Source organism: Cavia porcellus, unplaced genomic scaffold (assembly GCF_034190915.1).
Source record: "Cavia porcellus strain 051 isolate PalLab524CR breed Dunkin Hartley unplaced genomic scaffold, mCavPor4.1 scaffold_9, whole genome shotgun sequence".
NCBI lineage: Eukaryota > Metazoa > Chordata > Mammalia > Rodentia > Caviidae > Cavia > Cavia porcellus.
In genome coordinates this window covers 56,905,405-56,921,977 of record NW_026947492.1, presented here as the reverse complement: position 1 = coordinate 56,921,977, position 16,573 = coordinate 56,905,405, and the positions used below count along the sequence as shown (strand labels likewise).

Below are 16,573 nucleotides of genomic sequence, written 5' to 3'. Positions count from 1 at the left end.
TTCAACTGAGTAAACCAGCTCTTCGGAAATTATTACATATACTCATTACTTGCCCCTCAGTTCTCTGACCTTTCCCCAATCTAGAAGCTAAGGCAAAGAAACTGAATGGCTTAGAGTCCACCAATCAGTGAAACACAATTTTAGAATACCAGTGTAACCCTATAAGTAAAAGCAGATTCTAGCTCCCATCTTGGGAAACTTAGTGGATTTTCCCTGCCCTGTAGCATGCACTGTTACTTGGCAGCTATACCTTTATTTGTGATCTTACAAATAAACTTTTGCCTCACATTACTATCACTTCTGCCTTCTGCTTTCTGCATGGAACTTGATTCCCTTATTCTCTTTTGGGAGACTTGGGTTCCGAGTCAGCATCAACTCACTTGCCCTTTCTTCACTGCAGTGGAGTTGAGGAACCCAGAGACACCTAGCAGGGTCCTGGGACAGGAGGCTCTTAGAGAAATCGGCATCTCAAAGACAACTTGCTTGGTGCGACAACCATGCATCTGCATGAAATTGTGTTATTTTTCCTCTGCAAATGTTAAAAATCATTTCAAATATGATTTAATAACATCCATATTTGGTCATTTGTAAGATATTAAGTTATTTAATGTTTGATTACATTCATCTTTGAGGCATCTTCTTCAGAGAGTTCAACTTTATTCCCACAAAATAGGTATTAATATTTTCTCATATGCAGACTTAATTTTCCATTCTTAATTTCATGAGTTTTTACTTAACAGTGTCAGCAGTTAGTCACGTTATTTACTTGTTGCAAAATCTCATATCAGAGCACAAGGAAAGTTAGGCTTCAATGGTATTAAAGATAAATAATGCAACATGATGAAAATTTACACTTCCCAGCCTTCCTAAATATGTTCTATGAATATATTCTATCAGGAATAGGTAAGTAGAAGCACTATTTTTCTTCATTTTTAGTTTATTGTCCATTATAAATCTCTGGTCTCTGCTTATGTTAAAAAAATATACCATTTCTTCCAGGAAATATTGAAAATAAAATATTGTCACTGTCCCTGGCATTTATATCTGGCATTTATTTAGATTCTTCCACCCAAAATTGGTTATTTAATTATTTATTGGCATGAGGTTAATGTGAATCAGTGATCTATGCAATAAATTAAAATGCTATATGGATACATGAAAGTAAATACTATTTCAAAGAGAAAAAACAGCCTTTATTTTATTACTATATGGAGCAAAAGAAATTTCTCAAACACACATGTTCATTTTTGTGAGAAGTGAAAATATGTCTCATTGCAAGGTGCCACTGGGTTTCCTGTTTATGTACCATAGAATAGCAATGACTTTCTCTTGAGATTTTCTGATAAGGCCTTTAAAAATCTCAACAATGTAAATACTCATGTATCAACCCTCCTTCCACAGCGGTACTTGTTAAAATCTTTAGAATTTAGAGAATCAACACATAATTCCTTGTTTTGGGATGGTGGAATAGCTGGTGTTCATTTACTCTAATGGTCCTGAAATTTTCCTCTTCCTTTTTCTAGGAGTTGTGTATTTCACAGTTTCTGTGCACTAAAGAACTGATCATCTTGTTGTCAATGACATTGCCTTTACAGTAACACTCAGCTTTTTCTGCCTTGTACCTTTCTTATCTTTTCAATTTAATTCTGTCAGTTTGGAGTTTTTTGTCCAATATATGCACATATCTATCTGCCTCCATTATGTATGCTTAATTATCACTTCCCAGCCAGTTTTATTTTGACTTTCATATATTAATTAGACTAAAGTTGAAGACAGTTATGAGAAGTTGATTTGTTGGGTTCAGTAATAAAAAAATATTGTGTGATTTGTTACATATTTAAAGTTCCTGCTTGTATGCTGGACTTAAATAATTTCTTCTTGAGTATTATGTAGATGAAGGTCATATGACAGCTGAAGAAGGAGAGGTGTCCTCATTGCCTCACTGTGAGTTCACCCACAAGGCCAGAAGCCTGAAAATTTGCACAGAAGTTGCAGAGGACTCACCATCTCCCATTGAACTCAGGTCTTTGTGGTCACTGGCTCACGCACATGAATCTAAGCTTTCTTCCTAATTGTTACTCATTTCTTGGTGCCTACCATAAGACAGTAAATGGTCTTAAAAATTGTAGAATTGACCACATATGTCAGCAAATTATTCCTAAATCATAGTATTAATGACAATACATATTGTATTACATTTCTATGAGGATCAGTATGGTTTCACTATAAGATATGAGAGCTCCTGAAGAGGCCAATTAAAAAGAATGCATGTTTCCTTGATATTTTTGCTTCCTGTGTATTTAGTTTATCTTCATACCATCCAAGTGACTTTTGCTACCTTATTTACAATGTGGTCTTTTGAATGAGAACTCCTTCAGTTCTTTTTTAGGTGCTACTTTCCTCATTAATTACTTGTGTACCATTTACCTCCTGTGTCTCTGAGGACAATTTGTCTCTTCTTGTACATTAAATGAGATTTTTGTACTTGCTAATAGGCCTCCTACATACTTTAACAGAATCATCAGTTGTAAAATCTGCATTACCAGGAGGGCCTCCTAAATCATTCTTCCGAAGGCAATACTTCTTTCTGTGTCTCTTGTGGTTCTAAACATCCCGGTTATATGCATATGTGAGCTTCATGAACCAAGATTGGGATAATTGGATTACTTTTATTTTTTTATTCATGAGCTATTAACATTCTATAGTATATATTTCCTTATAAAATAAAATCTTGCTAAAGAAGTAGCTGTATACCTTTGTTTATGTCACATACTGATATAGTATAAATATTCTTGGCTTATATGCTAAACCACTGCAGATTCATGAGGTAAGAATCATTAGGAAACGATTAATTGTTCTTATTTTTGTCATCTCTTTGAGTGCTTCATAACAGTCAATACCTTTGAGTGATCCTGGCTGCCTTAAATTCTGTCATTATTCTAGATTAATACTCTTTGAGAAAGAAAACAACTTTTAGTGTTCTTTAAGAGTATGACACATGTACACTCGTGCCATGCCTTTGTTAATTTTCTTTGTAGAACAATCACACAAATAATGTGAAAAGATTTTCATGTTGCTCTTGAGCATTTTTAATGTTATATTCTGTTAAAAATTTTTTTGTAAAATTGTTATACTATAGCTTACTTGCAGATAAATCTTCTTAAAAATCAAATGTATAATTCATCTTTTGACTTGTTTTGTCTCATTCTTTTTAATACGTTATCTTTATGTGTTATGTAACTATTACTGCCATTTCTTTAACCAGTTGTTATATCTTAAAATTCACAACAAGTAAATATTTAATAATTGTATGTAATTTATTTACAAAAATAGTAGACTATATAAGAATTTGCCTTTTGTGATAATGTATGATCCATAAACAGCAGAGAGAGGTAGATAGTTAGATAAAAATAACATTTTTTCAGGGCACATCATCTTAGCAGTGTTTAACACATTTAATAAGTCGCAGCACATATAAGGCCAAATAAAGCAGTGAACTTTGAAAATTAAGGGTATGACTAAATCATGAAAACACTTTGTATAGTATGAGAATTTTTATACAAAGGTAATTAGGAGGCCAAGGAGACCCATAATCAAAACATGACCAGGAAGTATGGGAGAGAGAGAAAACATAGAAGCACTCTGGAGGATTTGCATTGGCCCTGAATACAGGAGTGGAAAAGTGACACACTGGGGAGAACATATACAATTTGATGAACATACACTGTTGTTTGTGATTGATGAAGAAAGAGGTAATATTTATGGTAAGTAATTGTCCAACTTTTCTCCTCAGATACATGTGTACATTTCTTCTCCCATAAAGATGAATATAAACAGCACATTTTCTAGTGTCATTGGCATCCAACACTTGGTTTTCTTTGAAATCACCATTGGGATCATTGCCAACATGTTCCTGCTTATCTTACATGTCCTCACATTCCTTTTGGAGCACAAGTCTAAGCCTATAGATCTGACTATTGGTCACTTGGCTCTTATTCACATAGTGATGCTCATAACTGTGAGTTTCATAGCTATAGACACTTTCGGATATTGGACTTTCAAGGATGTAATCTCATGTACATCTATCATGTATTTGAATAGTTTGATGCGGGACCTCTCCATCTGCAGCACCTGTCTGCTGAGTGTCCTCCAGGCCATCACTGTCAGCCCCAGAAGCTCCTGTGTGGCAAAACTCAAGCGGAAATCTCTCCATCACAACCTGTATGGCTTTCTCTTTTTTTGGGTCTTCAATATGTTCAATAGTGGTCGAATCTTAATTTCCACTGTTGCCACTCCCACTGTGACCTCACATGGTCTTATATTTCTTAGTAAATCCTGCTCCCTTTTGCCCATTAATCCTTTCCTCAAGTATATATTTTTTTCACTAATGACTTTCAACTACGTGTCCTGTATAGGGCTCATGGTTCTCTCAAGTGGGTACATGGTGATTCTCCTATGCAAACATAAAAAACAATCCCAGTATCTACATAGCACCAGCCTGTCTCCAAAAGCATCCCCAGAAAAAAGGGCTATATGGACTATTTTGTTGCTCATGAGTTTTTTTATCATTTTTTACTCTCTGGACTGTGTTTTCCATTCCATGTACTCAATCATGAGGAGCCATGACCAAATTCGCCACTGTGTCCTGATGCTAGTTGGCAATGGCTATGCCACAATCTGTCCTTTGGTGCTCATCAGTAGTGAAAGACAGTTTATCAAGAGCTTCATATTCATATTCAGGATAGACAGTAAATGATTTTTTACTTAGCAATGGATAATTTGTCCAGGTCTGATATCAGACCGGATTACTAAGGGTCAAAGTGGTAGTGCGCAGTTTACATTATCAGATTGAAATACACACCACACACCACAGAGAAACCACACACACACACACACACACACACACACACACACACCATAAAGAATGTACTGTTAAGAACTAGAACTCTCATCTGTTTTTGAACTGTAAAGAACATTATGCATATCAATTATTTTTGAGAATAAACCAAATTGAAGGAAAAATTTAATCATAGGATCATGTGTGCTCTGTATTGTGATGTTTATTGCTTTGTATGTTTATCATATATGTTTAATTTGTTACAACAAAACAACTTTATTGTAAAAATTCAACAATAAATATGGATAAAAAGTTTAATGCTGTTAAAGCCTTATTGAACAGTACATGGTGTATCCTAAGGTCTGATCATATAAGTAATTTTGTGTGGCATAATTTTAATCACTGTTTTGTATTATGATTGAAAAATCATAAATTTCATTAAGGAAAATTGTGGTGTTCATACTTTTAAAATAATTTAATAATAGCACATAATCTAATAAGTATAAGAAGTTTCTTTTCTGATCTCTTGCTAAACTTACATACCCTTTTTAAAAATACAGATAGTAAACACGAAATGAAAGTTGATAGTGATAGGCCAAAAACAATTTCAAGGTTTTGGCGTTTATTTTTGTGTGTAAACCAAATCAATCAATACTCAAAACAATTCTTTTAGCATTTTGATAATATTACAAATTAAACATCAAATTTTAGTATTTCATTTTGAAAAAAAATCAAAGCTACTATTTTTCTTGTTTTAACAGAATTTTATAAGCAACAGAGATCATGTACAAGCCAAATCCAGAATTTCTCAAAATCACTTTTTTTCTAACATGTGTGACATGCATCTGGGAACCTTTTTTATTAAAAACACATGATGTGAATTGTAGTTACTGTAGATGGTATTATAAACTATCAATGGTAAAACCTCTTGCTCTAAATTCTGTACACATAAGAACATATATTGATTGAAATCTCTGTGAGTGTTTATAACACCAAAAGGAAATCAAGCATTTTAAATCCAGCATCTAAAACAAATCAAATGCTGCACTGCCAATGCAGCAAACAGAGATCCTCAACATAATTTTTGTATGTGCCTTATTAGGCCTGAGTACAGAATTCCAAAAATCTGATTAAGTCATCAGGATCTGTGTGATGGAATTGAGGTTCCAAAATAAGTATAATTTCATGGAAAGAAATAGCTTTCATGACAACTGACAAAGGACATAAGGAATAGACTTCTCCAACTTTCCTATTGTAATAACACAAGTTTTCCTTAAGCCAAGCTTGATTTCAAATTTCACAAAATTAAATATCTGATCTACGTTCTTTAGAGCAGGTAAGAGTGAAAGAGAAAATACCGTGCAATACATCTTGGATTTTTGTCAAGAATATATGAATAAATATTTTTGAGACCTACAAAGATAGTGTTAATAGAAGTCATTGAAAAAATTAGATCTTCTATCCCATATGTTATATGAACACATATGTTAATAATCACATATGTTATATGATCACATATGTTATATGAACATGAGGAGTATTAAAGAAATATAATCACATATGTTATATGAACGTGAGGAGTATTAAAGAAACAAAAAGGTGGGGCCAGCTGTGCACTCAGGGCCGAGCCATACCAGGCCACTCCTGTGACCCCTGCCACCCCGACAAACCACCTTGCAAGACCCAGGAATTCCAGCCAGTAGTGCATGCCCAAATAGTCCCACTGCTACCATTGGGGACTCTCTCCACCTTCTGAACTTAGTACTATTGTTGATCTTCGGATCCCACACCTCCTCCCAGCACTTTACATTGCAGTGTATTAACTGTGCTGCATCGAGGGGAGACTCAGTAACCGCTCATCTAAACAGAAGAACTCAGCAGGCTTCTCTCAGTGAGCTGAGTTTGCCCTTAAAATAGGAATAGAGTTCGCCACCTTCAGAGGGTAAACAGGAGCAATAGCAAAGCTCTCTCAAGAAGTAGGCCATTAGCAAGTTTGGCAAAAGGGCGCATGAGTCCTTCCTTGACACAGAGAAAACATCAGGTAGGTGGAGGAAGGTGGCAATAAGGTCTCCCCCAACCTGGGGAAAATTAAAAGGGCCTATGAAACACCCAGAGACACAGTATCACCTAAGATGAACAGTATCAATAGGGAGATCTGGTGATTATGAATAACTTTAAGACATAATAACAGCAGGAACTTAAGGTTAATTTTCATCAATACTCCTAGACTTGTCAGCCTAGGAAGAATATTGAATTCACCCAACAGTGCCTGCAGAGAAAATTCAGGTGAATGGTCCACCTCTTCACTGTGGGACCCAGGAATTGGACAAACATCAGTCTTACAGTAGGACCCTAAGATACACACTACCAACAGTTGACACTAGTGGGATTGAAGGATCAAATAATAACCTCAAAAGGGAAAATGGCAAAATGAAAAAAAGCAAAATGCAATCTCAAACATATAGTCCATTCAGGAGCAAGTACAGGAGACATTGAAATAAGGGACTTCAAAAGTAACACTCCAGAAATATCTGAAAAGATATTAAGTAAAATTTTTAAAAAAAACTCCATAAGGCTATGGAGGAAATCAAATTAGAAATTTTTTTTCATGTAAAGACAGAAATACCAACATTAGTAAAAGAATTGCTAAGTTCAACTAGAAAAAAATAGATTTTTAAAAAAGTATAGGAGCATGGGAAACTGATTGAAACCTTGAATGAACAATATACATAATAATCAGAATTCATGAAACAAACTCAAAGAGACATCCAAGAAACAAAAATTCTATTAAAAGCTGGCAAAGTCTTTTAAATGAAGCTGAGGATAAAATTTCAGACCTTGAGGACAGGATCACAATTAGTGATCTGGAAAGAATAGAACTTTTAAAAATAACAGAACAGCATGAAATGACATTGCAGCAGCTTCAAGATGATGCTAAGAGAAACAATGTACATCAATAGACATCAATGAGGATGCAGGAGATAACACAAAGGACATAGCTAAGCTATTCACAGAAGTAAAAGCAGATAATTTCTCAAATATTGGAAAAATATGATATACAAATAAGTGAGATATTTAGAATGCCAAACAGTAATAACCAACATAAATCTACACCCATATATATAATAATTAAGATCTCAGACATGCAGCATAAAAATAGAATACTGAAAGATATTAGAGAAAAAACACAATTCACCTGTCAAGGAAAGACTTCTCAGAATCACGGCAGACTTCTCAGCACAAATCTTCAGGTTAAGAAAAGCTTGGAGTGAAGTATTTCAAGCCCTATAAGAAAACAATTTTCAACCCAGACTGATATATCCAGTGAAACTATCTTTCAAGTTTAATGCAGAAACAAGATACTTCCATGACAAAGAACAACTGAAGAAATTAATATCTACCAAACCAACGCTAGAAAAAGTATTGAAAGACATGTTAGAAAGAGAAAAAAAAATGATCATAATCTCCAGAAAAACAACAGAAAGAAACTACCAGGCTGGATAAAAAATTAAACAATTGAGGAAAGTTGGAAACCAACAACAGAAACACAATATGGCAAAGTCAAGCCAGTGCATGTAAATGACATCCATAAATGTAAATTGGCTCAATTCACCTGTCAAAAGAAACAGGTTGACAGAATGGATCAAGAGGCAGGACCCCTCAATAGGCTGTATACAAGAAACACTTCTGACTCAAAAAGAAACTCATAGAGTAAAAGTCAAAGGATGGAAAACAGTACTCCATGCAACAGGAACCCAGAAAAAAGCAGGGATAGCTATTCTGTTTGCAGACAGTGACCTTCAAACCAAAAATGATTAAAAGAGATAAAGAAGGCCATCACATATTTTACGTGGAAAACTACAATAGGAAGAACTAACAATTATAAACATATGTGCACCAAATACATGAGAACCCAACTATACAAGGCAAATGTTAACGGACATGAAAATCAAATACACAAGAACACAATTGTAATAGGAGACCTTAACACTCCTTGTCATAAAGAGCTAGAACAACTAGACAAAAAGTCAACAAAGAAATAACAGAACTGAATCATACCTGTGAACAAATGGACTGAGTGGATGTTTGCAGAGTGTTACACCTAATCACATCAGAATACACATTCTTCTCAGCTGTACATGGAACATTCTCCAAAATTGACCATATATTAACTCACAAAACATTCTGCAGTAAATGCAAAGAGAGTGAAATTATCCCATGCATAATATCTGACCATAGTGCACTAAAATTGGAAATCAATGGCAGAAAAGGATTCAAAACCTGCAAAAATACGTGGAAATTAAATAACAACCTTCTGAACAACCAGTGGGAAGCAGAAGAAATCAAAGAAGAAATAAAACAATACCTGCAACACAATGAAAATGCAGACACAACATACTGTATCCTATGGAATGCAATGAAAGCAGTCTTAAAACAGAAATATATAGCAATAAATTGTCACATCAAAAAAATGGAACAAGCATAATTAAACCACCTAATGCTACACCTCAAGCTTCTAGAAAAGGATAAGCAAGTCAAACCCAAAGCTCATTGAAGAGAGGAAATTGTAAAGATTAGAGCAGAAATTAATGCAACTGAAATAAAAATTGGAAAGAATTAATGAACCAAAGAGCTGGTTTTTTGAGAGAGTAAACAAAATTCATAAATCTCTACTCAACCTTAAAAATATATAGAAAGAAAAAATCAAATCCATGCAATAAGAACAGAAAAGAGGGAAATTACTACAGATCCAATGAAAATTTAAAAATCATGAACACCTACTTTGAAAATCTCTTTGAAAATCATATGGACATAGGGTAGAAACACCGAGCAAATGGAAAAATTTCTATAAACATGAACTACCAAATCTCAGTTTCAGATTCTGTATTTCGTGACAGTGTGTGATCCATAAGTAACTGAGATAGCTAGATTTTTAGATTAAACTATTCTTATTATTTCTGCGTACATCATGTAATGAAACCATAGCTTATTGATTAAGTGAATGCCCATAAAAAGCATAAATATAGCATTGCAGTTTGAAAATTAAAAGTGAATCAAAAGTATTACAACACTTTCCATAATATGATTGTTGCACAGAGGTAATTGGGAGCTGGAAAGACCCAGAATCTAGCCATGTTTGGGAGATGGTAGAACAGACCAAGAGCCCAGAAATATCCTAGAGAATGTGAGTTTCCCTTGATTATGTGAGTGGGAAAATGACCCATTGGGGTGAATCTGAATATTTTGATGGAGGTATAGTTTTAGTTGAAGTTGATAAAGAAAGAAGTAATTTTTTGAGATTGGAAATTTTCTGCTCTTGTCTCTTCAAATGTATTCTCTAGTATTTTTGTCCTATGAACATAAATGAAAACAGATTTCCCACTCTCATTGGCATAACACACATGGCTTCCTTTAAAATCTGCATTGGAATCATTGCCCACATGCTCCTGATTTTGTTTCATGGTCATTCACTCCTTCTGAAGCACAGGTCTAACCTTACTGATCTGACTGTTGGTCATCTGGCACTTAATCATACAGTAATTCTCCTAAGTGTGAGGTTCATAGTGATAGACACTCTGTGGGATGATATCATATAGACATCTGTTATCTAGTTGATTAGATTAATGCAGGACCTCGCCATCTGTACCACCTGCCTGCTGAGCATCCTCCAGGTCATCACTCTCAGCCCCAGAAGATCCTGTTTGACAAAGTTCAAACAGAAATCTGTGCATCAGAACCTGGGTTGGCTTCTCTTTTTATGAGTCTTCAATATTTTCAACAGTGGTCTAGTCTTAATTTCCATTGTTGCCCCTCCTACTGTGACCTCACACAGTTTTATGTTTCCTACTAAATCCTGCTCTTTTTTATCATTAGTTCTTTCCTTAAGTATATATTTTGTTACCAGTGGCTTTCAAGTACTTCTCCTGCATAGAGCCAATGATGCTCTCAAGTGGGTACATGGTGATTCTCTAGTATATAGAAGGCATTATCAACAGGCTCACAGGAAAAGCCAGTATCCAAAATCGTCTCTAGAGCAAAGAACATCAAGACTGTTTTTGCTGCCTTTGAGTTTTTCATTGCTTTGTACAATTTGGTTTGTGCTATCTGGCCCACATGCTCAATTATGTGAAACACTGGCCCACTTCATCATTGGGTCCTGATGCTAGTTGACATTGGCTGTGTTACAGGGAGTGCTTTGTTTCTCATCAGTAGTGAAAGACGAATGATCAAGTGCTTCGTATTTATGTTGAGGAGAGACATTAAATGATCTTTTCCTTCATAATGAATAATTTTGGCATAGCAGGAAGATGGTGGATAATAAGCAGAGAAATCAAGAGCTTTTCTGAGAGAAACAGTTCAGATGCTGAAATAAAGCTTCTTGGTGAAGACCTGATGGAAAGAGATAGATCTTCTCAACTCAGGAAGCAATGAAAGGGAAAACAAGAACAAAAAAAATGGAAAATCATGTAGCCAGATGCACTCTCAACAGAGCCAGTTCCATCATGCATAAAATGCCCCTGGAATCTGAAGACATGAGGTTGTGGTGAGGTTGGGGGTTGGTGAGCCCAAAGACCTCAGTGGGAGGACATGGTTGCAGAGGGGAGCAGTGGAGTGGAGAACAACAGTGGCTCGGAGATCTGCTTGTGGTGAGTGCTGGGAATTCAGTCCTCCCATGCGAGTGGGTGATTGATCAGGAGACATTTTGGAGTTGGGCAGGATAAGTCCAGAACCAGAATTGCAGTGGCTTCAGTCAGCCACTCCTAGCACAGAGAAAACTGGTGAGAATTGCTTGGACTGAGTCCAGCCCCCATGCAAGATTCAATAGCCAAGACCAAAGTTCCCCTGAAGCTATCTTTAACTGGCCCTATCTATGCAGCACACACTAACATGGTAATTACTCCCAGTGGTTGACCAGCTCAGAAGGGAGGACCCAGCCTGCCCCACCCCTGCTTGTCCCTCAGTGCTCATCAGCAGACTGGGGAGGGCAGCAATCCCTAGCTAGCATGCTTCAGAGTAATTGTAGCCAATACAGGAAGTGCTTGGTACCCCCATTATCCACCTATCTGGAAGAAACCAGAAACATGGCAAGAAGAAGAAACAAAAGGAAGTCTCCAACCCCCAACCCAAACAGTACTGGCTAAGAGGAGGTAAACACAGAAGAGATCAGGGGTTGCACTCCTGTGGTGTCTGAAAAAGCAGCACCTGACAAAAAGAATTATCTGCATGACACTATAAAGGAACTCAAAACTAAACTACCAATACAAGTAAAGCAAGTACATAAGAGACATAAGAAATAAATGCTAAGTAACTCTCAAGAAAACACAGATGGAAGAATGGGGGGCCATTAAAAAATGAGAGACATCTTCGATGAAGAATATTTTAAAAATTTAACATACTTAAAACAGATTCAAAGAGATTACCAAGAAATTTAAGACCCCACTGAAAGCTAGAATAACTGCTTGAAAGAAACTAAAGATAAACTATCAAACTTCAAAGACAGGTTGGCAACGTGTGATCATGAAAGGAAAGATCTCTTAAAAACCAACAAAAAGTAACAATACAAAGGGTAGAAGATGGCAAGAGGAGATATAATTAAGAATACAAACGTGAGTGAAGAATCAGGAGTAAACACAAATGAAATACAAAGGCTAGATACAGAAATAATTAAAGAAAACTTCCCAAGCATAAGTAAAGGAAATATCCAAATATATGAGGCATACAGAATTCCAGCCAGCTATAACCAAAATAGATCCACACCCAGACATATAATAATCAAGACCCCAGGAACTCAACCCAAGAACAGAATATTAAAAGCTGTCAGAGAAAAGAAACAGATCACCTGTAAAGGAAAACCCATCAGAATCATGACAGACTTCTTGACACAAGCCATCAAATCAAAAGAGCTTGGAGCAAAGTATTCCAAGCCCTGAAAGAAAGTATCCTCCAACCCAGATTGATGTGCCCTGCAAAACTATCTCTCAAAATTAATGGAGAAACAAGATGTTTCCATGACAAAGAGGAATTGGCGGAGTTCATGACCACCAAATCAACCCTAAAAAAATACTGATGGATATTTTAGAAAAAGAGAGAGAAAAGACCATGGTTTCATGAACAGTGGCAGAGGGGGCTCACTGAACAGGGAAGACAGTGGAATGAAGGGGAAAAGTAGACAACCATTGGCAGAAAAGTAGCATGGCAGAGATGAGGTAGAGAATGTTGGCCATAATCACTAATATAGATAGCCTCAATTTACCAATAAAAAGAAATACAGGCAGAGTGGATCAGAAGATAGGGCCCATTAATATGCTTTATATAAGAAATACATTTAACATGAATGGGGATTTATAGACTGAAAGTCAAAGACAAGAAAATAATGCTCTATGTGACAGGGAACCAGAAAAAAGTGGGGGTAGCTCACCCATCAGCGGCAGATTGGGTGGAAATACATAACACTTTTATACAATGGAGAACTACTCAGCTATAAGGAAGGAAAACCTTGAGGCTTTTGTAAATGGATACAACTTGAGTCCAAGATCAGGGGTAAAAAGTTTCAGAACCAATTAGGTAAATAGTGGGCTGCCTCCCTAATCTAAAAACTAAAGGAGTTAGTGGGATACAAAATGTACAGTGCACCCTGGGAAAGTAAAAGTGTAGGAATTGTCTAAATAGGGAAGCCAGAGGACATTGGTAATCTTGTTCATAATTTGAAACCCATATTGTTTTCATTGCTCTGTTTAGTTTGGTTGTTTTCTGTTCCAGTTTGTCTACTTGTTCAAGATTTGAAGGCATGGACAGCTATTCCAAAAATAGCAGAATATACTCCAGTAACCTTTTTAAATTTCCTAATAACTTAATCTGAAACCCTGTATTGCTTTCACTGCCTTGTTTTGACTGATTTTATCTGAGTCTGTCTTATTCAATTACTGTCTTGTCTTGACTGATTTTATTCAAATCTGTTATGTTTGAAGATATCAAATCTGAGAGTATACGTAATTACTCTGAAGACAATAAGATCCACTATGATGCCCATTCTGGTTTGACCATTGTTCTCTTTTGAAATCTTATAATCTCTCCAATGTTTTTTTTATTGATCTTGTTCTGTACTGCTATGCTCAATTTTATTTTACCTAATGATGGGGCAATTTTATTGAAGATAACAAGACACATCATGTAGATGTAGCAATTTTCCCTTGTGGGATTGTAGATCACCTTGTATTGTGGTTTTAAATTATGTACTGTGTCCATCCTTTTGTTTTGAATGATCCCATTTTTTTTCTCATTTGGCTTTATTCTTTTCAGAAATAAAAAAATGGATAATTTCTCTGAAAACAAACAAGTGCTTTGAAATGGCACTGAATATTGAAATATACATAACTGTGCTCTTTCTGTTAAACATATTTTCTTGATACATGTTCCTGATAAGAATGTCCTAGGTGATTTAACAGTATATTTCCCTAAGGAAACACAGTTTTCCAATTTCAATGTTGCTTTTAAGAACTAGAAATCTCATGATGTTTCAAACTCTAAAGAACATTATGTATATCACTGGTTATTGAGAATAGACCAAATAGAAGAGGCATTACAAATGTGCAGAAGAAACTGTCATGTTATTGTGTTCATAGTTTCACTTCTGTTATTTATGGTGATATTTATTGAATTGTATGTTGCAGATATACATTTCATTTCAGTTCCACTTTTTGTATTTTTAAAAAAAATTTTAAAAGGACAGAAATGCTGGATAAAAAAAATGGATGACTTTACAAACTTACTAAGTGACATATGAAGTATTTCAGTGTCTGGGACATATAAGTAATTCATTGTATGAGAATAAAGAAAAACTACAAATTACATAAAGTAGTATTATTATGATCTTCATTCCACAGGCATGATTTACCAATAATGGCATGTAAAAAGAAGGCTAACAAGTTTTGCTTCTGTTCCCTTGTAAGGTTATATAGTTTTCTAAAACAGATAAATTTGGTATAGATGCAAAATAGAGGTAGTGATAGACAAATTATAACTTAAGTTGAAAGTCTTACCATTTGTTTTGAAAGCCAGATAATGAATATTCACAACTATACTTGCACTACTTTTGTACTATTATAAGATATATATCAAATTTTAATATTACTTTGTTTGAAAATAAAACCAATACTACTACTGTATTAACAGATCATTGATTCTGAAATAATTAAAATTAGAAATTCTATTTGACTCAGTCTTTTCCTTCTAGAATTCATAATGTTCTGTTTGCCTTACTAGGGGTAGATTTTTTTTGATGTTGTATTTCTGTATGTTCAAGCTCAGCTTATTTAGATCTGGCTCCTGAACATCTCAGTTAATGACACCTCAGTTGAGGTTACACATACACAGACTTGGAGAAGTCTTGTCTGACTGTCTGCTCTCTGGGGTTCTTTTATAGACATGTACATGCTCATAGGCCCATTATGTTCTTTCCTCTGCTCAGAATGACATGGTTTGAATTACACATGTCAGGAGAGTTCATGTGAGAAAAAATAAATGGAAAAGAGACAGCTGTGTAGGACCCATCTGCATGTGTTCATATTTGTTCTATGGTGTATTCTTTATTTTTCAGGGTCTCAAGTAGGTTCTTATCAAACAATTATCAAAAGCTTTTGCTGAAATTAATATGGGGTATAGGTTTAATCACAGAAAAACTAGAACTCATGCACTGTTTTTTGAAGTTCATGATTCCAAATTTATATTTCCATTTTATGATTTTCATGAATTCTTGGTATTTCTTTAGTATTTGTTGTATTCTGCTGCTTTGTGGTTATTCACATATCTGAATTGTTGGAGATCTAAATGTTTTCACTGTCTTTTATTAATACTAGTAAAATATTAAATGATTATAATAGTCACTTATACATATATAATTGACATCTAAGGCATTATTGATGTGAATTTTCTGTTGCTTCTCTCCTGCTGTTGTGAACTAAGATCACATATTTGAATCACGCAGCTGTTAAATTTGAAATCAAATAGAACTTGAGGCTAAAACTGCATTAAAACTGCATGCAAGTTAGAGACTGCCTTTACTATGGCCTTTGTCACTCATCCTGCCACTCATTTCCCTCCTTAAAGACCGTCTTAAACTGGGCACAGTGTGGCATGCCTATAATACTTATACTTAAGAGGCTGAGCCAAGAGGAGTGTTGTGAGTTTTAGGCCACACCAGGCTCACCAGGGAGGGAAGGGCAACGTGAACTGCATAGCATGACCCTGTCTCCCAAAAAGAAAACCAGCAATAACAAGAAAATTCAAAAAATGTATTTCATTAATAAAGACTCTCCATTCTGGTTTGACTATTGTCTCCTTTGGAAGTCCTGTAATGTTTACAATGCTTAAGTTTTATTGGTCTTGTTCTCTACTGTTTTGTTCAACTTTATAATATCTAATGAGATAGACAATTCTTTTTAAGGAAACAAGAGACATTGTTGATAACCATTGTTGATAACCTTGTACTCTGTTTTACATCATGTGCTATGTCTATCCTTGGTTTTGACTGACAGCTTTGTTTTGCCATATTTGACTTTATTCTCTCCCCGCCCAAAAAAGTAATAAGAACTAAGGAGTAATAAAACCCAAAATGTGTAAATTTTGTTGTAAAAGAGAGGGGAAAAAAGAGCTCTAAAGGATACAACAGCAAGTGTGTTTAAGGGTGTTAAATAGCTGACCATATTAATGTTTTTGGTTGGATCATTGAACACAACT

At 35.2% G+C, this 16,573-nt stretch overlaps 1 protein-coding gene and 1 pseudogene across 1 annotated transcript; both read left to right on the top strand.

The window, feature by feature from the left end:
- The first annotated feature begins 3,823 nt into the window (after positions 1–3,823).
- On the top strand, positions 3,824–4,756 carry Cavporv1r605 (vomeronasal 1 receptor cavPorV1R605). The gene has a single exon (NM_001167461.1). It carries the CDS (start codon positions 3,824–3,826, stop codon positions 4,754–4,756), a length of 933 nt encoding a protein of 310 aa, NP_001160933.1.
- Positions 4,757–10,191: 5,435 nt separating this feature from the next.
- On the top strand, positions 10,192–11,105 carry Cavporv1r-ps617 (vomeronasal 1 receptor cavPorV1R-ps617 pseudogene; annotated as a pseudogene).
- Positions 11,106–16,573: the final 5,468 nt, after the last annotated feature.